The sequence below is a fragment of the Onychomys torridus genome, chromosome 4 (assembly GCF_903995425.1).
Source record: "Onychomys torridus chromosome 4, mOncTor1.1, whole genome shotgun sequence".
Lineage (NCBI taxonomy): Eukaryota > Metazoa > Chordata > Mammalia > Rodentia > Cricetidae > Onychomys > Onychomys torridus.
Genome location: NC_050446.1, coordinates 57004125 through 57029183, shown reverse-complemented (window position 1 = coordinate 57029183; position 25059 = coordinate 57004125). Strand labels below are relative to the sequence as shown.

At 37.8% G+C, this 25059-nt stretch overlaps 1 protein-coding gene across 7 annotated transcripts in view; it reads left to right on the top strand.

Moving 5' to 3' along the window:
* Nucleotides 1-25059, top strand: part of Pde1a (phosphodiesterase 1A) — a 277056-nt gene that overhangs the window by 70233 nt on the left and 181764 nt on the right. The window contains exon 2 of one of the 7 annotated variants that reach the window (XM_036184585.1): nt 16126-16263. The exons of the other annotated variants lie outside the window; for them this stretch is intronic. Coding sequence (XP_036040478.1) covers nt 16211-16263 — 53 coding nt within the window. The 5' untranslated portion in view covers nt 16126-16210. The remainder of the gene's footprint in view (nt 1-16125; nt 16264-25059) is intronic. 7 annotated transcript variants of the gene reach the window in all.

Sequence of the window (25059 nt, the reverse complement as noted above, 5' to 3'; positions counted from 1 at the left end):
CTATGAAATGACAGAGACAGCTGGCTGCCTGGTCACCTCAGGTTTCTCTGCAACATTGGAGCACCCATTTTTGGCCTACAGAAATATCTGACAGACTTTTCTGTAAAGCAGTAATTTTTGAAGGACTGCCCTACCCAGACTTGGCAAAGTTTGGCAGTCACTTTCTTTTGTGTCCTGTTCGTCCAGTTTGGAAACCATACTGTAGAAGTTGAGGAAGGGCAGTTTCTTGGCCAAATGGCTAGCTTTTGCCACATAGAAAGCAAACTCCATATGGAGGTTCTTTGATTCCCATCATCCTTTTTTTTTTAAAAAGTAGATTGGTCCTGCCAGGAGCAGATGTGTGTCTCACTGTCATGAAAAGCCCTATGTTATCATAAAATTTTAAATGCCATATTCTGTAGGTCTTTGAAGTGTTTGAAGATCACCTATCTATCTAAAATATATCTATGTATGACCTTGAAAACATACATAACATGACTATAAGTTTGCTTGTTTTAGATGACTATTAACCTCTATTTCTTTGTTATCCTAAATAGCTTTCAAGGACTATAACTTTGCATTACATTTTATATGAAATGTATAGGCACAATAACTTAAACAAGAATAGAAACATATATATGGTATAACAAAAAGTATCTTAAATTTGTATCAATATACAAAATCCATACCAATGTAAAATATTTGAGACTAGTGGTCATTCAAAAGTAGACTCAACAATCTACCCTTTTATCCCATCATCTCTATTCTATATCCCCTACCTTTTTCCATTCAGAAAGTGATCCCTGAATCTAATCTCCTTTGTTAACTTTCTCCCTGACCATGATTAGTAATAATTTGTGGCCAATCTCCCTAAATAATGACAAACATCTATCCACCCACTGAATGACCAAAACCCATCCACCACACCTCTTAAGAACATGGGCATTGTGTTCTCTAGATTGTTTACTTCTGTCTGAAAGCAATGACATCTTTAGGAACCCTGAGAAAATTAGGATAATAGTCAAGTTCTGGGAGAGCTAGCTGTAGTCTAGTCTTGGTGTGATGGGAAAATGTAAGGCTTATCTAAAGTCTAGCTAGAGTAATCTGTGAGCTGCAAAGCTGGACAATCTTAGCCAATAGCCTTGAAGCTATTTTGGATGTAGAACTCTGAGAAAACTTGAGCAGAGGCACTCTAAAAGGCTGAAACAATTGTGTCACCTATTTTCATTGGTGTCTGGTCCCTTTGCTCTGAAAACACATAAACTTTCAAAGGTAACATATATATCTTCTGTACTAACATCAGTATGGACTATGTGTTGTAAGCAAGCCAGCCTAAGATGATTTTTTGTTTTATATTTGGGCAGGTAAAATACACATCATCTGTCTTGTAGTTTTTTTTTTTTAAGGTTTATTTCTTTATGTCTGTAGCCAGGATTTTTACAGGGTTTCCTGTGATCAAATCTGTTCTCTATCAACCTTGAATGAATTCACAGCCTTTCGTTTTCTGTGGAAACAAAAGGAAAATTTCTTCCCAATGCAACATATTTCCCAACTTCCATTCTGAAACCAAGACACCTCTAAAATATGTAGGCTCATCTAATTTTGCATTCCCTTTCATAATCCAATGTCTTATGTTGGATGTCATGTGTAGGTGAATTTTCTTTGGGCCACCAGCTTGCAAAAAATGACAGGGAGACTTATTACTAATTATAAAAGTTCAGTCTATAGCTTAGGCTTGTTCTACTAGCTCTTATAACTTAAATCAACCCATTTCTATTCATCTATGTGTTGCCACATGACTCATGGCTTTTACCTCTCCTCCTGCATATCTAGCTCCCTCTGCATCCCAGAGCTCTGTCTGTCTGGAAGTCCTGCATTTACTTCCTGCCTAGCTATTGGCTTTTTTCTTAAACCAATCATGGCAACATATTTTACACAGTATAAAGGAATATTCCACAACAGCATAGGAATTTAGAAACTTATGAATTCCTGAAAGGATAATACAGTGATTGTGGTCAAATATGGCTGGAATCTGGAACATGTTTAGTTAGTAGTAAAAAAGCGGATGAGGAGAAATTGCTAGAAAGCTAGATGTATGATTTACGAAGCATGCATATAAAAGACAGTATTCATTTTGTAGAACATGATATTAGGCTTGGGCATCTTTTTAAAACTTATTTTACATTTATTTGTGTGTGTGTGTGTGTGAGTGTGTGTATGTGTGAGTGTGTGTATGTGTGTGTGTGTGTGTGTGTGTGTGTGTGTGTGAGTGTGTGTGTGTGTGTGTGAGTGTGTGAGTGTGTGTATGTGTGTGTGTGTGTGAGTGTGTGAGTGTGTGTATGTGTGTGTGTGTGTGTGTGTGTGTGTGAGTGAGTGTGTGAGTGTGTGTGTGTGTGAGTGTGTGAGTGTGTGTGTGTGTGTGTGCACACATGTGTGCCTTGGCTTGCCCCTGGGCATTAGAGGAAAACCTGTGGACTGGGTCTCTTCTTCCACTGTGTGTTTCACCATAATGAAGCTCAGGTCAGCAGGCTTCTAGTCAAGTGCCTTTACCTATGGAATCATCTTGCCAGCCTAAGCTTAAATATTTTGAGGGCATCTGGGGATAGAAAGATTTTAAGGAAACATGAATTCTGCTTGTAAGGGAGTTTCTTTTATTAATTATCAAAGAAATAGGTGAGTATATAAATGTAGTACAAGACAACTGTATGTGCTCTAAGAAGAATCAAATCACACACAAGTTGAGAGTGAGAAGTCATTTCTATTCAGAAAAACCATAGAAAAGGGGAATTTTCTTTGAGCTTAATACTCAAAAGGTCAAGACCAATTGTTTCATATTGCTTGGTTGTTTCTGTTTGTAAAACACAGTGATGAATCTCACAAAGTTTTTAATCTTATTTCTGAAATGTGAAAGTATGAAGTTTTGATGTTAAAAATTCATTAAGCATGAAATTTCAAGATAATGCTGAATTATGTATGTTCATTTGTTTATCAAAGTCTTAGATTTCAATGTAATTTAATATCTTTAGTATCCAGTTTCACTGTTATATACAGAGTCCAGGATCAAATCTAAAGAGCTACATTTCATTTAGTTGTTTGTCTCTTTACTGTCTTTAAGTCTGAATTGTTCTTCAAACTATGCATATATTTTTAATTTGACACTCTTCCAGCACAAAACATTTATATATAGACCCCTCTTTACTTTGAGGATGTCTGGTATGTTCCAGACACAGGAAATAAAAAAATATTTATACTGTAATGAGTTAATTCATTTTTGCAGTGTCAGAAATAGAGGCATGCAATATTTTGTTGTCATAATAGCAATATAACCATTTTTTCATTTTACAAATCTTCTAACTAGAAGTTTGTAGAAAGATACCTTAAAACTGTAAAGATATATTATTGTATCTCAATCATTTACACTTGCTATTTACAAACTCAAGGACTTTTCTGGCTCTCTCATTCCTTTGTTAACTAGATTACATCTCAATGTGTTCATTTTTTTTTTAGCTGAAAATTGAACCCAGGGCCTTGTGCTTGCTAGGCAAGTGCTCTACCACTGAGCTAAATTTGTCTATATCCACAGAGTTTTGTCAAATTTTATTTTATTCAGAGGAAAACAATTCATTTCTGTCATTTATATTGCTGCTCAAATTATCTCCAATTTCAACACAGGAACTCTTTAAGCTAATTTATGTAGTCTTTTGATATGTTGCCATCATTCTGTGAATAAATTCTTACTTTTATATTTGTGCATCTATATGTACATATATGTACACACATACACACACATATATGTATATATATTAGTTCATACTAACACCTTAAATTTTTGCCAAAGGCATAAGACATATATTTATTTTCTGCTTCTTCATATATGGAATAATGTCTCTCAATGCTCCTTGTTCAGAAGATTTTATGCCATATGAAATGATTTTGTATAAGGGAACATTTATATGTATAAGAATAAACCTGCCATCTGGCACCCAAGAATATTTTTCTGGGGAGGGGAAAAGACTGAAGCAAGACCAGTATTGCTAATGTCTAGGCAAGGGTATTTTTAGATAAATAGTTGGTTTGTTTTTTATGAGTAACGTCAAAAACAGAAAATTACTGTAATTTAATGAAAATATATAATATCTTTATACAGTTAGCAAGTACAAATACCTGGTTTAATAAATGTCACCTATAACTAATAGCATATCATCACTCTGCCATACTTATTTACCATCAGAGTTCCCAATAATAACATCTTGGGATGTGATAGTAGTTTTTAGTTCTTTGTCAAGCCAGCCAATATATAGTACTTTTTGAATCAATGAAACACAGAACACTTAATTTTTCATAGAAATCAATGTTGAAAGAAAACCTGTGGACTGTTGGCTTTAGATGGTAGGTCCAGGCACCATGGAACTTGATTTTCTAGAAATCGAATGAATAATTTCAAAAGTGAATTCTGAAATGATGATGAAGGTATATGAGACAATCTTTTTATACTCAAATTATTTGCCCGGGGCCAACAGAGTCACTAAATTACTCTATGGATTTTTTTACAGAGACCTCTGCACTCATAATTGTAACTGCCCCCCCCCGCAACTACATTCTGCATTTTTGTCAGTAAAACAGAAGATTCTGCTCTCTGATAGTGGCCATCCATGTTGCCTCACTGTAGAGTCTTGTCTCCTCAGTAAAGTATAGGGGAGTTAGTCTATAATTCTCTAGTCATTCCCTTTAACCCCCTCACACTTTTGCCTTTGAGTCGTATCAAATGCTTGCTACTTCCTGCGGCATACAGTATTCCATCATCTTCACTGTTTCTCCCTTTGATTGGACGCTTCTTCAGTAAGTGACTCTTCTCTGCTGACCTTCTAATTGCTGCCTAAGCTTCAGTGAAACAATTGCCTCTACAAGTCTTCATTCTGGACTTCTTTTGTCTTTCTCTCTATATTTATACATTAATCTATTAGAGTGCATTGAAATAGCTTTAAGAAATTACCTTTCTCAGGAAGTCTTATGCGTTGTTAATATAATTTCCCTGATAACTGGTCCACCACTTGCCATTCTGTCGGGTAAGTTAAGCCAGGATATTTTCAAGGGACTGTATGATGTTTTTTGTTTTATTTTTTTTTGTTTTGTTATCATTATTAGCTTAATTCTTGACTCTGTGGTGAAGAACTTGGATCATGAAGAACATTTCTCTTTAAACTGAATTTACATTGTGAGATCTTGAGGTCAGAGACTCACTTCAAGCTCAGGAGTAGGTGATTGCAAACCTCCCCTGAGAGGAAAGAAAGAGAGTTCTGCAGTGGTTGGAGGATAAATAACTGGAGCTTGAAGGTGCCTTCAGATTCCAGGAATGTGTGATTGTGTTTGTAATAACTCCTTACTTCAAGGTCAAAACATAAACATCTGTGAAGCAGTGTGTGTGTTGAAAACAGAGGCAATGTTCTGTGTTAGTAGAACACCTGAGAGTAAACTCAGACTTCCACAAACTTGAGAGTTTTAGAACTAACAGTAATCATGGAGATCTTCGAGTAGTTTGTATGTCATTGGCCCCCAGAATCTCATTGGGAGTGGTACTATTAGTAGGTGTAGCTTTGTTGGAGTGAGTATGGCCTTGTTGGAGGAAGTGTGTCACTGTGAGGGTGAGCTTTGAGGTTTCCTATGTTCAGAATACTGCCAAGTCTCAGTCAACTTCCTATTGCCTGCCGGATGAGGCACTCTCAGCCCTAGTACCACATCTGCCTGCAGGCCACCGTGCTACCCTGTGCTATCATCATTATCATGATAGTAATGGATTGAACCTCTGATACTATCAGGGAGCCACCCCAATTACTGTTGTTTTTATATGGGTTGCTATGGTCATGGCGTCTCTTCACAGCCATAGAAACCTAAGTCAGCATCACTGGAAGAAAGTTGTTCATGGAACAGGAATGGAACAAGAGCAGGATGAAATAGTGAAGGTAGCAGTGGAGGAAAGCAGACTTGGGTTAAATTCTTGCTTTTCTAGTTTCAGCAGAGCACATTAGCTCTCTACAGCAGAGATTTTGTTACTGTGGCTCTGCAGTCTAAGTTGAGGTCAGGAATTAGGATACCTCTGTGCTACTCTCTGTTTCGTACTGCTTTATTCAGATTTTGTTTGCTTTCATACTTCAATTTTTAGCACTGGGATGCACTGAATCTAGAGATAACTTTCACTAATATAGCCATTTTTAAAAACAAAAGATAGGAATATACACGAAATTGATAACATTTGTTAAAGCTCACTAGCACATCAACAATGACTGTAAATAAGGAAACAGAAGGAGTAAAGTGCAATGTGCTATGAAGTTACATTCAAATTATTAGGGCAAATGAGGGCAGAGTAAATGAATGAGATATGGAAGGAGGAAGAGAAACGGGAAGACGGATAGCAAAGGTAAGCAAACGGGAAGACGACGGACAGCAAAGGTAAGCAAACGGGAAGACGACGGATAGCAAAGGTAAGCAAACGGGAAGACGACGGATAGCAAAGGTAAGCAAAAAGGAAGTGTGAAGAAGAGCGTTAGTTACGGAGACAAGGAAGGTCAAGAGATGATAAAACATTTAAAAATTTTCAGTAATGAGAAAACTGAAAAATAAATTAGGTAAATCAGCAAGGGAAATAGAAATAAAAACATGGGTATTTAAAAATGTAAAGAGAAGAAAACCTGATTAGATAAAGTGAAATAATCCTAAAAGATTGGAAGATAAAGAAGAGGAGAGAGGGAGAGAGTACACACAAGGATAAAAAAGGAAAAAGAAAAAGAAATTGAAAATTCATAAGGAAATTAGGTGCATCTGTGAAAGATAAAAAAAGTAAAAGCATATGTCTTAAAAATACAATAAAGTAAAAATGCTACTTTAAAAGATAATGAAAAGAATGGGGTGTACCGAGATTTTCTCAAGGGCAGAAAATGGTAATATGTTGTGGGAGCTTCTTTCTAGCTCCCAAAATTGGTTACACCCATGAGGTGTGGGTGATATTGGTTGGACTTGTGACTTCTTGTCTTTCTCGGAGTCTTCATCTGATGTTGAACCTGTGCTAGAAGAATTTTCAGAACCCCTCAGAGCTCCCGTCACTCAGGCAGCTTTGCTTCTTTGCACAGCAGAGGCTTCTGATGGCTACATCTGGCTTTGGATTGCTTTGGACATGATTTGAGAGAATGATTTCATCACCAACATATAACTTCATATTGGGAAGTCATTCTGTTTGTATGGGTTGAAGCAAAGAAAGCTTCATTTTTATGTTTATTCTAACTTATTTTTTCATTGAGTTTCTCAGTGGTGTTTTGTTCTTAAGTTTGTTTGTTTGTTTTTTTTTAATCTACTTTTGTTTGGCAAGCAAATGGTAAAATTTAAACTTTAAGGACTTTAAATACTTAGTTTCCTGCATTACCTAGTTCATCTGATTCACTGATAATGTGGAGCATATGTTGCAAACATGATCCAAGCCATACTAATATGTCTTTGAAATTAAGTCTGCATTGGTGCTCCAATTCATCCAAAGATTTATGGTTTTAGTGACATGACAAACCAAGATGCTTTCTCCCTCAAGCCACTGTTAGAAGTGAGTACTATTGTAGAGAGACTGTAAAATGGTAGTGAAGAGAAAGAAATTGACACCAGATAAGGGGCTCACATCCTATGACTGTGACATAGCAGCAATGTAGACTGTGGGTGTTTAATGAAGGTTTGAAAACTCTCACCTTTAAAGTGTACTATGCAGAAGTACCTGAAAAAGTGTATGAGGAGTGTAGAGCATGGCATGGTAAATGTCTGACAAGCATGACTTAACTGTCTTACGCCTACACGTCCTACTGAGTCAAATAGAGGTGGCAGCTGATGGAAGAATGATGTTTTCTAGAACCACATAACGTCCACAATATTCATAATGTCAAAAACAATGCAGAATTTCAAAGATTAATTTCTTGTGTTCCATTCTGGTATTGGGTCATATGTCAAGTAACACACTGGCCAATGTTGGGCTTGGGAAATGGCATTGACCAATTGAAATTGTGAGTGGAATTTATAAAATGGATGTACAAACACATTTTGTTAACTATGATGTATTAGAGAACAATTAATCATAAAGATGAGTTGTTATTTATAAAAAATAAGATGATAATTCAGGAGATAAATTTGACAAGGATGGATTGTCACATGATTTGGAGTGGGGAAAATACTCAGTACATGTAGAATGAAATCTGAAATAAAAAGGGGATTTTCTTGAGGCAGGAATAGATGTAATGCTACAAATGCATGTGGTCTTATTGCCTCTCCCTGTCCATAACACATTTTTGTTTTAGAAAGATAATAAGGGTAGTGACCTGCTCCTATACATGCGGGTACTTACATAGAGCCTACTATGCATCATACCGGCAGTTAAATGCTGGGAGTTTAGCTCAGTGGCAGTATGCTTGCCTAGCATGTGCAAAGTCCTGGGTTTTATTCCTATGCCTCTCACCTCCAAATGAAGAAAATCTGTGGCTGCTTCTATTCAAAGCCTGTGTGAGTCATGACCATCTCTTTGCCGTGTAATTCTTAATGCCCAGAGAAGCCAATAGGTTAGCATTCGGGAACTTTCCATTTATTGACACTGATTTATTTCTTGGTGAGAGTTCTGCACATTGACTCACAGGCATTACTGGAAGCTTAAGACAAACTTGAAGTTAAAAAAAAAAATAACAACAGCATTAACTGAATTTAGAGTTATTTTGAAACCAAGCTTAAAATTTAGAGGGAAGCTGGTAATAATGACACAGTACTGAAGCTAAGTCGATGACTGCATGGTGGACTTCACATTTGGGGAAACTAAACAGCAGTACCATGCAGCTGCTTCTGAAGAATTTTCCACCGACTGAAGAATTGCAAATAGGAATACTTTTGGCATGTTCTGACTCACATGCTTTCCGGCTGTCACTGCTCATGGCTTATTTCCCTCATTTCCAGTATGATGGTGGAAGCTTCCTCAACTCTTCGGGGTAATGTGTGCTCCCAATTACACACAGTTGATTGGTACGCAGGCCTTATAAGACTTTTAACCTTTCCTCTTGAGCCTGCTTGCTGAATAGACATTTATCCCTCAAGACAGTGCTTATCAATGTCTGTTTAAATTCTCTCACTCAAAGGGTGTTTTACATTGATGTGGCTCCTTTCTGTAATGCTCCTTGAGTCACCCAATATACAAAACTTGTTTCCTTACACAGTAGATTTATGATTGGCTTGATTCCACACTGAGCAGTGGGTGTTTGGCTCTGAGGATCTATGTTAAATGATTTCTTTTGATGTTGTTGATGTTTTCAGGGAATGTTACACTAGTCTAAGGAAGCACTTTGCTTGTTGCCACTGGAAGCTGTCAGAACTTGGGGGGAGTGCTACTTGGAGTTGATCAAACTTTAATTGGCCGGTTTCTACTCTTTTACTTTGTGATGGTCATAACAGACTCAGCATCTAACCAACTGGGAACAAAATGCTTTCCTTGCCATAAACTGACCCTTCTTACTCATTCATTTAAAACAGTACAAAGTCTAACACATTTAAACCTTGGTCTGATGCACATGTGAAGAGGGTCTGTTAATCAGATAAAATCTGCCTCTCCCAAAGTAAACAACCTTCTCAGTAAAAACTGAGAACTACTTACAAAGTCATTCTTAAATTAATATCCACATGCTTTGAATGTGCTTTCTCTGAAACTTAGGTGTGGCTAGCATAGTCTCTAAGAGGTCTACAAGAGGTGATTATCAAGAGGGCTCTTCCTCCTTAATGTGTTTAAGGCTCCTTTAAAGGAAGCATCTGGGCAGTGTTTGGTTAACTTGCCTTATTGTCACCTGAGCCTGCAGCAGAAACTCTTTCCCATTGCCAGGTGGAGGCAACTTGATTTTATACTTCTTACCCCTTAGAACTGTGAGAAAGTAGATTTCTGATCTTTTTATCTTACCTAGTCTTAGGCCTTCTGTCATAGTGGCACAGACTGGACTGTAGAGAGGTGTGTGCCACACCCTAGAGATGGCGCTGGCTTCTGCCTTCCACCTTCCCGATGGTGAGCGCTCTCAGTGGTAAACAACTCCATATTCGGCTTGGCTTTAGGATCTGGCTTGCTTCCATATACCTGGACTTGTCTGCGATGCCCACGTGGCAGTTTAGGGTTGGCTACCCAGAGGCTATTAGGGCTGAGGGAGGGCTCCCCCCCCTCCCCCGGGGTCAGAAGATTGTTCAAGGTTCCTGAATAAACTGCAGAAAGAAGAGCTCGGTGTTGTGTCTTCCTTGCTGGTCAAGGGGGTCTCAACATTGGACCAAGACACCCTTGTATTTGTACTCAGATACAGACTCTTTGGATTTAAAGAAGTATGATGGCAGATTGAAAACATTGTGCATTAGAAAATGTCTTGAAACATTACAAGAAATCAATAGAAGTCTATTTTTAGGGGCATATAGTCACACACATGATGTAAATGTCATTTTTGTATAATTTGATTAGGTTTTATTCTGAGATAGCCGGGAAGATTAGACATTCTGCTTCCTTCTTCCTTCATTGAGTCTTGGAGTCTTGATGGAGAAGTTTGTGTACACATAATTACATCAATTATCATAGACACAGATTGTGATGCTGTGAGGAAAGAAAGACATGCTACAGCCATATGAAATTCAGATGGGCTGTTGGGAGAGGCACCTGCCTGTACAGGTGTCAAGGCAGTTAAAATAAGAGCCATGAGAAGGACAAAAACATTTTAGACAAAGGGACCAATGTGCTTGGAGGAGGCAGGAAAGATATGGAATGCTCAAGGGAAACATGGCTTTGAAAGTAAAAGAGGATGAATCAAAGGGTCGGTTTGAGATGGGGTGCAGTGAGGTGGGAGCCTGACTGGGCAGATGTTAATGTCACGGTGTGAGGTCATCACCATGCACCCACTAGGATGAATAAAAAGCTTTATGGAGCAATGTGCCCTGCCCTCTTTCATTTGAGCGTGACCTTTTCCCTGTCAGTCAGAAGCATTCATTTGCCTCATGCAGCGGGTGGGACTGATATTAGCAAAGACAGTAGCAAGGCAACTAAGCAGCTTACTTGGATAACTAAATGGAAGTTTTGAATCCCTTGAAAACGAGCACTCCTACAGTCTTGGCTTTGTTCAAACCAGAAAGGGTTCCGCATGTTCTGAATGCTCTATGTAACATCTATGATAAAGGCATGTAGACCTGAACATCCTTGAATAGTTTTACTTCTTTATTTAATAATAGATTATTTGTTACTCAAGAGATAAGATGTGTTCTATTGCAAATGATAGAGAAAGGCATATATCTTCTTAGCTGATGAAGTTTTGAATGGAGGACTCAGATGTAAGAAGTATCCAGAGGATTTGGACCTTGAACATATTTGGTTGAAAGTAAAAAGCCTAAAGCAAAGGGGATTTCATGTAGATTGTTTGGTGGTAGATAAGACTTAGTTATGGTTAGCAGAAGCTAAATATGACTACAGAGTTTATTCTTAGTTGGGCATTGCATTTAAATAAATTACCAGTTTATTAGAGAGTCATGGAATGTCAGGGCAGGAAAGGATCTCAGGGGATAGGTGGCCCAACCTCTTATCTTAGTTTGACTCATGAAAAACTAATAACACACATTGCAAAGAAAACTGCTTTTCAGTCTAGGGTTTGAATACATGTTCCTTGACATTAGGTCAAGACTTTTTATAATGAATGGAGCATCCATTCAGATCTTGGTAAGAACTAATCATTGGTCAGTAAGTTTAAATCATACTGATTATCATGAGGCCCCATGGAAGGGCTTCTTGGGCTAGCTCTTCAAATTATTGGGGAAGTAATGGGCAATGTCTTGATATTTAGTACCCAAGTGACATCAGGCAGAGTACTTACCTGCTACATAGTAGGAGGAAAAAAACCTCAACAATAAAAGTAAACTCATATGGTTCACAAAAGAGCCATCTGAGTTCAAATTCCAGATTTTTTTTTTGTTGTTGTTGTTTGGTTTTTTGAGACAGGATTTGTCTGTGTAGCTTTGTGCCCTTCCTGGATCTCCCTCTGTTGGCCAGGCTGGTCTCGAACTCACAAAGATCTGCCTGCCTCTGCCTCCCAAGTGCTGGGATTAAAGGCGTGTGCTACCACTGCCCGGAAAATTCCAGATTCTTAACCAATTGTGAAATATGTAGCAAGACATTCATTCTGAAGAATGATTTAAAGCATGGAAGCTCTGGATATCTACCTGGAGAGCACAGATCAGATCTGTGTTCTCTGAGGATGACTCCACTCTTTCCCTTAGGTGAGTGTTCCTCTGTGGTGAAGGGGCAGAGACCAGGCTAGCCCATCAGGAAGAAGGAGCCCTCTGCCATTTCTCTCACAGTGTAATTGGCCATGTGATGGTCCCCACATCTGCTGCCTAAGACAAGTACAAGCTATGCTGGTGTTAACACTGAAGTCATATTTTCCTGTTTGTGTTTTAGGGTTTTAGTCAAGATCGAGGTAGTTTTCCAAGGGAGTATGACATGCACATTTCACCTTCCATGCTTGTGTATCAAGCAAAATGAAATATTGGAAGTGACTGAACTGCAACTCTCAAGCCTTTAAGCTGGGTGGAAGGTGGGGCCACAAAAGTGAAAGGTGAAGTTTTTAAGCAAAAATAACACTGTATGATTACATTAATAAAAGAAAAAAAAAGAGATACCGCTAGATCTTTTCTTTCTATTTCTGTTTTTTTATTAAGAGAAAACACCATGCTTCTCTCAGGGTGCTTCTGGATGGAAACATCACAAAGGTGGATCCATGTGATTCACTATGTGCAATGTTAGTGAAGATAGATATTTTGATGTTTCAGCCAAACGTCTTAACACATATGCACTGAGCACTGACTGTGATGACTTCCAGTAGTGCTGAGTCAAGTAGGGCTCATGTGTGAGTATACATCTATGTGTACATCTATGTGAAGTGTGTGCATGTGTGAGTATCTATGCAAGCATGTGTGAAGATACGTGGTGTGCATGTGTGTCGGTGTACATGTGCGTGTGTGAGAATATGTGTTTAAAAACGTTAGTAAAAACAGGCTGCATTTAGTTTACCACACTAGGAAAAAACAAACTCCATTTCTGACCTCAGTGCTAATAAAAATCTTGATACCTTATATTTAGTTTATCTTATAAGAGATTGGGCCTGGTTATTTGTACCATGACTTTTAGTATTTTGTGTAGATGGTTGTGCTCATAAAGTGATATATTTTTGTAATTTAACCAAAAGTGATAATGTTTCATCTTGTTGAATGCTACATTAAAATTGAATGTTAGAAAAGGCAATATAAGAGAAATCAAATTTAAATACTCTTTGAAAAAAAAGTAAATGAAAGCATTTGTAAAAAAAAGGATGCTTTGGGACCAATGAGATGATGCAGCTGGTAGAGATGCTTGCTGCCTAGCCTGAGGACTGGAGTTCAAGCACCAGCTCACACATTGGTGGGCAGAGAAAATCAGTTACTGCAAATTATTCTCTGACTTCCATGAATGTATACACACACACACACACACACACACACACACACACACACACACACTCACAATGAAATGAATGAAAAAAATCAAAATCACATTTTTCCCTTGTTTTAAGAGAATGTTTAGCTTATGGGCATATCTTCCTTGCTTTTTGGGGATGAAGGTTGGGCTTAAATATTGTGCTTAACATAAATGTGAGCCTCTCCTGTCTCCCTTAATCACTTAAATGAAAAATAAATAAATTTAATGTAAGGAAAGTTGTAATCGCTTTCCTGTGATCCATTCAAAGAACCTTTAAGTTCTTCAGTCAATAATGGAGTCTTGAGTTTGAAATAAACACTGTGTTGATTTTAGCAGGAACTTAGCTAAATGTTAATTGGCATTGTGCTGAGTGTCTTTATGGTCATGAAAATAAGTTATCTCACATTATTTTAAAAGGTTTAGTTTTTATTTGTGTGTGTGTTGGGGTGCATGCTGGTATGCATGGGTGTATATATGTATGTGCACCAGGGTGTGGGTGTCCATGGAGGCCATCCTAGGGTACTAGTCTCACAGGAATGGAGTTCCAGTGGTTGTGGGTACTGGTAAACAAACTCAGGTCCTCTAGCAGAGCAGTAAGTGCCCTGAATTGTTAAGCCATCTCACAAGACTCGTATTACATTTTTCAGTTGGAAAGGAAGATGGAATTAAGTTTTGAAATATATGGTTTATTTTTTTTGGATTATTTCTTTCATGAAATATTTACATCGTATTAATCGTAGTAGATGTAAACCATTACTGTAGAGACAGAGAGCCACTCACTACAAATGCAAAAGTTCCTTCCATAAAAAAAATGTAAAATGTATGATTATTTATGTACTTTCCCATATTACAGAGAAAGCCAACACATACATTTATAATAGAATGTGTATTGAACGGGTCTGCCTGTGGGTTTGGGTTTACATGGCCTCTATACCTAGATTATTGCTGTGTAAGAAGTCATATGAGTTCATGATTGCATGTTACTGTTAATGATGGAAACTTTGATTTAGATGTCTCTCTATAAATATATGTGCATTAATATGCTATGTAATATAAAACTATCTTTTTATGTAGAATTTATATAGGCATCATAATTTCTATGACAGTTGATTTGCAAGAAGAAAGTTAAGCACAAAATCTCAAAAGGGACTACAGAATTCAATTAATATTATAGCTTCATTTTGCAAGCATTGAAACTGGGGTCCAGACAGGCAAGACGTTTGTCTTATAGTCAGTGGAAAACAGAAGCTGAACTTGTACACGTTTACTTTGGTTTCAAAGCTTTCTCAGTCTAATTTGCCCTTCCTGGTATGGTTCAGAACTTCTTGATAAAACCAGTGGTTCTTATAACTCTCCTCTCCCTTTGGTGATGAATGGAAAAAGGTGGTCTTGTTTCTCTGAAGTGTTTACAGGTTACTGCAACCAGTTCCCTACCTTTGAGATTTTTGATCTGGCTTTTTATGGATCATTCAACCAAAGCCATGTCTACTCCTCACCTTCCTCTTTATGACATTCATTTTTAAAATGTAATCATGCTCTGAGATGACTCTTTTAATTACATACTGAACCTCTGCCCTGGAATTTAATGACTTCATCTTGGTCTATCAGGAGCTTAAAAAACAATTCAGGAAAGTCTTCCTGAAAAACTAGAATGTGCACTCTCTCATGCTCACACATTTGCTCCTAGTCCTCTTTCCTATTGCTTGTCTTCCCTTTTATTGTTCTATAATTAAAATTTTACTATACTATAAGATCTTATGTACCCAGACTATTTTGGTTTATTTATTTATATAACCATCATTTATGTATTTGTGTGTATATGTGTGTGTGTTTTGTTTTAGTTTTGGTAGTGTTATTTTCATAGTTGGAAAACTGCATTTGAGGACAGAAGCAACAGGGTACATTTTTACTAACAGACTTGAGCAATGCCTGTTTTTCTAACTTCTGGACTCTGGCCAACACACAGGGACTTCTATCAGCTGAAATGGCATCTTCAACCTCAGCTCGGTGTAGGATATTAGGTTGTACGTGTCCAAAATGATGACTCGTCCCCACACTTCATCCAGCGTGAATTAAAACAAGATTGTAAAATAATTATAATCTCTTGAAGCAAAGCCAGCTGTGGCAACTCCAGCCCATCCTTCTCCAGTAATTCATATACAGTTCTTATTTTAACAGGACTGACTTGCAGAGGGCATTCACTTGGGACTGCTAAGCCAGCTGTACAACTTTTATTTTGAAGAAAAAAAGTTGAGCCTCAGAACAGGCTGTTTTAAAGACAGGGAGGGACTTAGCCTTGCCGGCTTGACCAGCATGTGGAAGGAGAGTTCTCATGGCTGCAATAACTTAGGGGGAACTCCTACCTGGGTGTCGCTTGGGGTAGGAAGATTTCTGTTTGTTTTGTTCTGTTTCCGAGGGTCCTGTGTGTTTCTCTGGCCTGTATCAACGTGACTCTTGGTGGGTTTTGCACACCCTGCCCTGTGGGGGAGTGCCCCAGCGTGCCTGTCTTATGTGGCCTCTATGGACACACTGCCCGGCTGGCAGAGAACAGGGAAGTTCTCTCCCAGCACCCAAAAAGAGAAAGAGGAAACTACTTTTTCCTTCTGGGTTCCTTGCAGCACAGCAGCTCAGGATAAGCTGCCACGCTCCCTCCCTGGATTTTCTGGAGTGCTTTCCAGGAAGAAGTGGAAACTTCATCTTTAAATGGATGAGTATGTCACAATCAGGAAGAAACATCTCCAAAGACCCATCTTTAGGTAAGTCGCGCTGCATCCCAGGTGGCTCTGGGGCTGTCAGCCACAGTGGTTTCTCTCCATCTTCAACCTGAGGAATGTGGCATTAAAGTGCAGCCGAGCAACAAAGAGCGCCTCGAGTTTAACTCCGTACAAACTAAAGAAATCCTTTTATTTTCTGTTTTCTGAAGCTCAGTACATAAGCTCTTATCAACTTCTCAAAATGTGTTTTAAGAAACATCTTAGCTATTCCAGCACATGAGTGACATAGCTCTGGAAAAACTTTTAAAACCTTGTGCAATCTCTATCTGTTGCTGAGCGCTGCTGCACACTCTTCTAATCAGAAAATATTGTGCTTAGTTCTTTGAATCGATTGCACTCAAGGGCAGGGTTTCTGTGCTATGAATGCTAGGTCTTCCTGAAGTAATGTGCTCTGAGATAAATTTGAACATGATAGCTACTGAACTGGAATGTACATTTTCTAGATCCTTTGCGGATGTTAGGTGGTGAGCAGTTAGGAAAAGAACAGGGCAAAGAGGAGGGCTGAAGTATGTATGACCAGGAAATTAAGAGCGTAGCCGAACGGACTCAGATAATATAGTTTATTTGGTGTATGGGGGAGCACTGGTTTCTAATTTTTTTAGCTTGATTGTTTAGTTATATGTTGCAATATATGTTGTTAGAAGTTAGTATTGAAAATGAATAATTTTTAAGAATATAAAAAATAAACAATTTCTGCTTCTCAAAACGAAGGAGTTAAATGTCAACTTTCTATTATCTCCCCTCAGAATATTGTAAGCATACAAAAATAGTAAATGTTAACTACAGTAGATGTTAATCTCAAGTTGTAGCCATTGGTTGTTGATGCAGGTAAAATTCAGAGTAATAGAAATCTGTGGGATGGACTCCTATAGTTACTTCTTCTTGAGTATGAGTAGATCTTAAAGAGTGGAATTACATCAAATGTGGCCATTTTATACACTAAGTAAGTATTACTACAGTTTCATTAGTAGAAATAGTATACTTTGGTAATGCTTAACACAGTTCTAGAAATCTGTTTAAAAACATTTTGAAATCTATTTAAGTGTGTGGCTGTAAATACTGCAAAGCAACTGATATAATAACTATTCAAACATGCAAAAGTATCCTCAAAATGGATATTTACTTTGGAGGTCTTCCAACCCTACATAATATTAATCGCTATTTTCTTCTATGTTCGTGGTAGTTACAAGAACTGCTCGAACAGGGATCTGTTTTTTGTTCAGAAAGCTAGGTGTGTTGGACAGAGGCAGACCCACCTGGCCATCTCTTCTGTGTATTTGGGGATGGAGGCAGAAGGCTTTTATGTCACATCCTCTTCACTCCTCTTAAGTTAATATGCTCAGGCACTGTTGCTGTTAGGATTCACCTTCTCTACAATTACATTATTTAAATACAAAGAACTGGCTTTTTGTGAAAGGTAAATTTTTTTCCCTAATAATTAAAAAAAAAAAAAAACTATGGTGACTTTAGATATTTGCTTCATGTTCCTGGTGATCTGGGTGAATCCCCCTGTTTACCATGAAGAGGCCATACTTTCATGCTGGCAGTTGTTTAAAGACAGTACAGGAAAGTGGTCAAGGTTAGATATAGGGGTGAGATTTACTGATCAACTGGCACATGGACCCTGTGGTTGCTTCTACTACACTTGGTGATGATGAGGGATGGGCATTATCTTAAAGGATTCATGTAATTAGTCATAATTCCTCAGAGAAAGCACAGTTGGGCACTGACTTCCTGATAGCTCTTTGTATTTTTAGGCAAGCTGGCAATTGGAGCAAACTCTAATCTTTGCTATTTTGCCCTTATCTCATGCTCTTTCTCTTGCTACCTTGCCCCCTTGGACATCCTCCAGTTATTTAGAGTCTCTTGCTGGAATATCTTTTTTTCCAGGCCTGACTTTTCTTTTTAGCAATCTCTTCCAGACCATTCTTTCTTAATGTGCTTGTGACTGTTTCTCTGCTTCTCAAGGGGGTTGCCTCTGGTTATCTGTCCACTTGATAAGAAAATCTATTTCATATGTGCTAGTGGGACCACATAAATTTAACAGAGCTTTTGTGGGCATAGTATCTCAGCTGCTTATAAATAATATGTTTAAAGTTTTGTCAAGACAGGTAAGGTTTGGAATTATTCTGGAATTCCACATTTCTTTCTCTAGGAATGGCTTCTCCTGTAAAACTTGTGGCTCTAATTCAACTTACCTGTACTTTTCTGTTAGGCTTTACATTCACTAGAGACATTATCTTGTATCTACCTTAGTGAGCATGGCACTCAGAGGGCAGTACCTTACAGGAGGTACCTTACTATTTTAGTAACCTGGGAGAGACAGACGTTAGGAGTTATTCTGGCATTTAAGTGATCTTAGAGAGAGAAAATAGAAAAATGATTTTAAATTCACTTTTGAGACTGAATTAAAGTCAATTTCACATCAGCATGACTACTGTAAATTTAAGAAACTAAAAACAATTCATTAAGTGGAAAAAATAAGCAAGTTTTGGAGTAATGTGTGGTGCATGCTGACATCCTATGGCTGGATTAAGAAGAATATGACATAATTTAGATCTTGTTTCTAAGAATGTGTAGGTTTCATACAATGAGAATTCTCAAAGTATTTCACATAGTAAGGCTATCAAATCCTCTTATAAAGGACTTCTTCGGAATAGGCATACGTACGTACATCTCCACGCTATGTGAGGCAAAGAAGATCAAGGCAGGAGATAGCATTATCTCATTCATGAATAGTGTGTGTATCTTTGGGATCAATGGGACTGCTGATCCCAGAGTATTTGTAAATGGTGCTTCCTGGAAACACGTCGTGGTTACGACTGTGCCCTTATAACTCAAGTTTATGCAGAGAAACAGCAATTCTTTTGCTCTAGAGAAACAACACAGATAAATATCGTAAACCCCATTTTTCTCTGGGATCTGATATCTGACACTTTATCTCTTCCTCATTTATTATTTTATTGAGATTGATCAATTTATATTTTAATGTTACAAAATTCAACATGATCACATGAAAGACCCTTGTATAACTTCAGCAAAATAATTGCTGAAAATTTTTCCATATGACAATTTTATAGGAAGAAACACCATCACAAAACAGTTATTTGTGTATTTCCAACCAACAACACAAATTTCAGCATCTCAGCACTTACAAAAGAAAGTTACATGGGTCATTAAAATCCAAGATGTAAAACCATCCATCAATAAGGGAGACCTTATATGCACACATGGCTGTAGGCTTTTCAAGTTACCTTTCTTCTGTATCAACAAAAGGATTTTCTCTGGGGACTGATATCTGACACTTTTATCTCTTCCTCATTTATCATTTTACTGAGAGTCATCAATTTATATTTTAATATTACAAAATTTAAGATAATCACATGAAAGACCCTTATGTAACTTCAGCAAAATAATTGCTGAAAACATTTTAATATTATCAAATTCATATTATTTAGTAAACTTTCTTTAGTGCATGCAATGGACCAACCTTAGTCCCTGATACCAGGAAAACTGTTTCCCCTAAGAAGCTTCAATTGTGAGACTGTTTCTTTTTCGAATGTCATTGCCATGCAGAGTTTAAGCATAGCTTTTGCTATGAAATCACCTCCTGGTTCACTTCACAAGTTCTCCCACAACCCCCAAATTTTATTGCATGTGAATTTTTCCCATTGTAGTTCCTAGAAGTGGATGGTTAATGTGAACTGTAAGGATTCTTATAGGTTAAATGTTTGTGTTGTTTGGAAGCGACAACCTTTGAAACTCTTTTAGAGTTCAAAAATGGGTAAGTTATTTTTGTGGGGATTTTCCATTGGAAGTACCGTTAAGAAAGTCATAAACAAAATCAAACTACACAAATAGTTCTTCGTCAGCCCTAGCAATGAGGACTGCTCTATTCATCTGGGATCTGAGACACTGAAGGGCGGTGATGCCAGGGCCAAAGACTAATGAAAATCATGTTGCGATCTTCCCAGACTCCCAGCCTGTAGGACATGCTGTTTCTTCTCTTTATGTGTTTTCAAAAGTTTTATTTTTACTAGTATCTGTTAACAGTGGAATTCTGAGTGTGTTTTGGCAGACATGTTCCGTTCACATAGAAATGTTGAATGCAGTAGGATGGAATGAGAAAACCTATAAAAAGATCTTAATTTTGTTTGCGGGTCTATTGGGAAAGTTCTGAGGTTTATGGTTTATAAAGGAATATTATAAAATAGGTTATGTATAAATTTGAAATACCTACCATATATTTAATACCAAAAGTCTTATTGAGTACAAGCATTGTTGTTTATACCCATGCTTTAGCTCAGTGTATAAACAACATTATCAAAGCCAACATGTAAGGACAACCCATTCGTTCAGATTTGTAAACATTAATGAGAGAGGGTACCAGACTACAGTAGTTTTTTTTCTCCAGGCAAGGAGTCCAGACAAAACTCACGTGCTCTGATTTTTTTAGGTAGGGGCATTTCCTGCAGAGTTGTGGTGCAACTAAGAATAACTTGGACAAATAGTGTAAAACACAAAAAAACTCACTTGAAAATTTAAAGCAGTTATGTGGCATTACTGGATGTTTTTATTCCATAAATACTTAAATTTTTTGGTATTACTTAATTGAAATCTCTTTTGAGTACCTTACACCAGAAATATATAATTTTGAGGAAAATACATTGTAGTACAAGGACATTACATAGAAAAAAATTAAGTATTAATGCCAACTGATGAAATGGTAAAATACATAAAATATCCTTCTTTTATTCAATGTTTTCTTAAGGATATGGCTCTATGTGAATCATATATAAAGTATAATATAAACAAAATATAATCATATATTTGTAAATGTTTTTTTTCTTCAGTTTTCGCCTTCAAGATGTGTTTATAAATTTGATTAGTTATAAAAGAGAGATCCAGGCATGGTGATTGCATGAGTCCCTGTCTTGAAAACTGGGAAAGCAAGAGAGAAAATGAGCACATGAATTTGTGAGGGAGACAGTCATTGGAAACTTAGTTTTAGACTTCTCAAACATGTGAATGCTGTTTTTTATGTAGGTGATAAAGAACAGAACAGTTACAGTTAGGGTTTTTTTTTTTTTTTAAACCTTTCTATATTAAGGTGGAAAATACTAATACAAAGATGTGTGTGTGTGTGTGTGTGTGTGTGTGTGTGTGTGTGTGTGTGTGTGATTGCCGAGGCATATCTGGTGCATGTATAGAAGCCAGAGGCTGACTTTAGGTATTTTTCTTTATAGCTGTCTACCTTATTTTTTGGCAGAGTCTGTCACTGAGCCTGGTGTTCACCGTTTTAACTAGACTTGCTGCTCAGTGAACCCTTGTGATCTGCTGTCTTCCCACCAGTACTGGAGTTACAAGAATACGCCACCATACTGGCTTTCATGCAGGTGCCAGGGCCCACTTGCAGATCTTCACACTTGTGCAGCAAACACTTACCTCCTGAGAAATCTTTCCAGCACCGAGAAATGAATTTAAAGTACAAAACACCACAGAGGTGTGACTCTCAGCCTTCCTAATGCTGTGGTCCTTTAATACAGTTTCTCATGTTCTGGTGACCCACAACCATAAAATTATTTAAGCGACTACTTTACAACTGTAATTTTGCTACTGTTATGAATCATAATGTAAATATTTTTTGAGATAAAGGTTTGCCAAGGGGATCATGACCCACAGGTTGAGAACTGCTGCTGTAGAGCATGATTCTACTTAACAAAACAAGTGTATTCTAAAACTGTTATGTTTACTAAAAATTAATCTTTTTGTTGTGTAGGTCAAGGGTGTTACTGCTGCTAGCTAAGTGTCATTGTATATAGAGGACAAGGAATGAATATAAATTGATCCTTCATGGAGCCAAGAACCAGGAGCAGATTGAAACATGGGAAAGTGTCTCTTACTCAGCTGTACACATCTTGCTTCACAGGCTAGACAGCTTGATTATGCTTGAGGTTATTTTGGTATGGTTTAGAAATGGCTTTTCAAAGATCTGGAATGTTTGAAATGAGGAAAATCAAGATTATTCACGTAAAATAATCTATTTAATAGTCTCATATCATCTGTAAATGCTTACATTTTAAGTAATTAGCCTTCTGTGGCTTTTGTTTAAGTAAAAATCAGGAGCAGAAAGTCATACCAATGGATGCTTGTTAAAAGATGACCTGTGGCTCTGTAGACAGCGGATAACTTTAAAGATGTCTACAGTATTTATAAAACAAGCCTCTTCAGTTCTGTTCCTGGACATAACATAGTTTTGACAGTTTGTTCTCATGGGAAAGCTTCAGTTTATTTATGAGTTTGATTACGACTACTTGGACATGAGCGCTAATTGAGGAAAATCCAACATTTCCTGAATGGGAGCTGCTGGAGGTGGAAAGAAGCCACAGAGCATCAGAAGGGACCAATCGCTCTTCTCTGTGCATTGTCTTTGCGATATCTCTTCCTGCCCCTCCAGAACCATGCTTTCTGTTACGAAGAGACTTTATTTCTCAACTGAACTGGTGTTCGTTTCCAGTGTTTTCGTGTCTCAAGACTGGTGTCTTAGGAAGATATTTTCAGAAAATGTGTGTGTGTGTGTGTGTGTGTGTGTGTGTGTGTGTGTGTGTGTGTGTACTTGTCTGTGTACGTGTGTGGGGGTGGGTGCTATCTTTGTGCAGATGTGGAGAAGACCGTGTGTTGACAGCAGGATGTCTTTTTCAATTGATTCTCCACTTTATTTTATAAGACTTGGACCTTCTTGTTTAGGCGAGGCCGGCTGGATAGCAAGTCTCCAGGCCTGTCTCAGCACCATGGAGCTGGGCTTACAAGCATGTAAAGTCACGTCTGACATTTTGCCATAGAGTGAGGATTTGAATTTGGCTTCTCATGCTCATGCTCACTGAGCCCTAGAATAGCTATTTTTATTATTATTTATTAACTGGCTGTAAATAGGCCTGGGGAAATTATGAGCTTTTAGCATAAAATTACTTCAGCTTTAAAAAATATTACTATTTAATTTGACCATTTTCAGGATCAAAGGATTTGAAACAAATTGATTTAAGAATCCATGATAATGAAAGAGTAAAGCTGTGTCATTAACACAGGACAGTGACAATTTTACAAGTTCCAATTGAGGAAAGAACAGAAAGTCTCATTAGGTCAATTCACTTTTAAGTTATATCATTAAATCAAAAGTTTGGATGAAAGTAAGGATATGTGAAAATCTGGGAACAATTGTTTGTTAGAGATCTCTAATGAAGTTGCCAAATGCTCATGTCTCCTTCTGCAGTGATGTTTCTGTGGAACACTTAAACCAAACAAGGAAGACTTGCAGATTTCTTGGTCCATAGCTCAGTACTTGCTATTTGGTTGAACTTATTCTGGTTGTTTGTAAACATTGTAAAAAGAACCCTTGGCATTTTCATCTGCATCTTTTTTACACAGTTCCTCCATGTTATATGAAAATTACATGAATTAGGGGATTGACTTTCCTAAAAAAAAATTAGAAGATTCCTTTGGGTAGAATAAAAATTGAATCCACTGTAATGCTCCTCATAACTTTTGGGAAAATGTGCTTCATAAGTAAGAATGTACTTACCAAAGGCTTCAAACTTAGAATGAGTTTAGCACAGTTTTACAAATAAATGAAGTTATACTTGTGGTGATCAATAACAGAAGATAATTGCTTTCTTATCTTTAAAAATACTTAAAGAGGGGCTGAAAATTGGCTCACTGGGTAAGATCATTTTCTGCTCTTGCAGAGGACCAGGGTTTGGTCTCAGCACCTACATGGTGGCTCATGACCATCTGTAATTCCAGTTCCAGGGAATCTGGCACACTCTTTGTCTCTCTTGGGTTGCATGCATGTGGTGAACATACGCACATGAAGTCAACACACACAGAGAGGCTAATATAAATTTAAAAAGCAATACCACTGAAACGGGGGCTGGCGAGAGAGAGATCTCAGCACTTATGAGCACCTGCTGCTCTTGAAGAGGGCCCAGGTCAATCAATCATTGAAGACAATGACATTAGCTATTGTTATTTGTAAGTATTCCCCAAATACAATGCTGAAGATGACACTCATCTTGGGCTTGAAGTGGGGTGGAAGGATCCCACTGATCTTCACAAGCCTGGGCTTGAGCTCAGTGGGGCTTTCTTGTGTGCTTGTTGTCAAGTGGAGCATTTGCTCAGGGTGAATGGTGTAGGGATCCTTGGCTACACGATTAAGCTTTCTTGCATTGCATCTCTAACATCTCTCCTTGGAATAGCCTGGACAAATTCTCACGATCATTGTAGGAAGCAGAAGTGGAAGCATTTTTTTTTTTCCCCCGTAGGCTCCAGATGAATCCTCTTGAGTCATGTTGCCACTGCTCCACAGGGAAGACAAAAAGTCATACAACCTGCTCAGGGTTCATGTGGGAGGCCATGATATCAAAGAGCCATACACATGAACACACACACACACACACACACACACACACACACACACACAGAGAGAGAGAGAGAGAGAGAGAGAGAGAGAGAGAGAGAGAGAGAGAGAGAGAGAGAGAGATGGGCGAACTAGTATAGTACGCTTTCTCCACACGTGCTTATGGCTGTTTTTTTTTTTTTTTCTTCTGATCATTCTTTTCCTTAATTCAGTTCTCGTTTATTCATCCTTTGAAGGGAAAGTAGATCATCAAATCTTGCAAGCTGTAAAGTAGCCTAAGTGATTACTGAGGACAGGGACAATTATTAACAGAGCAGTGAGGTCCAGATGGGTGTTGGTGGACCTTGCGTCAGGTGTGGTGCACC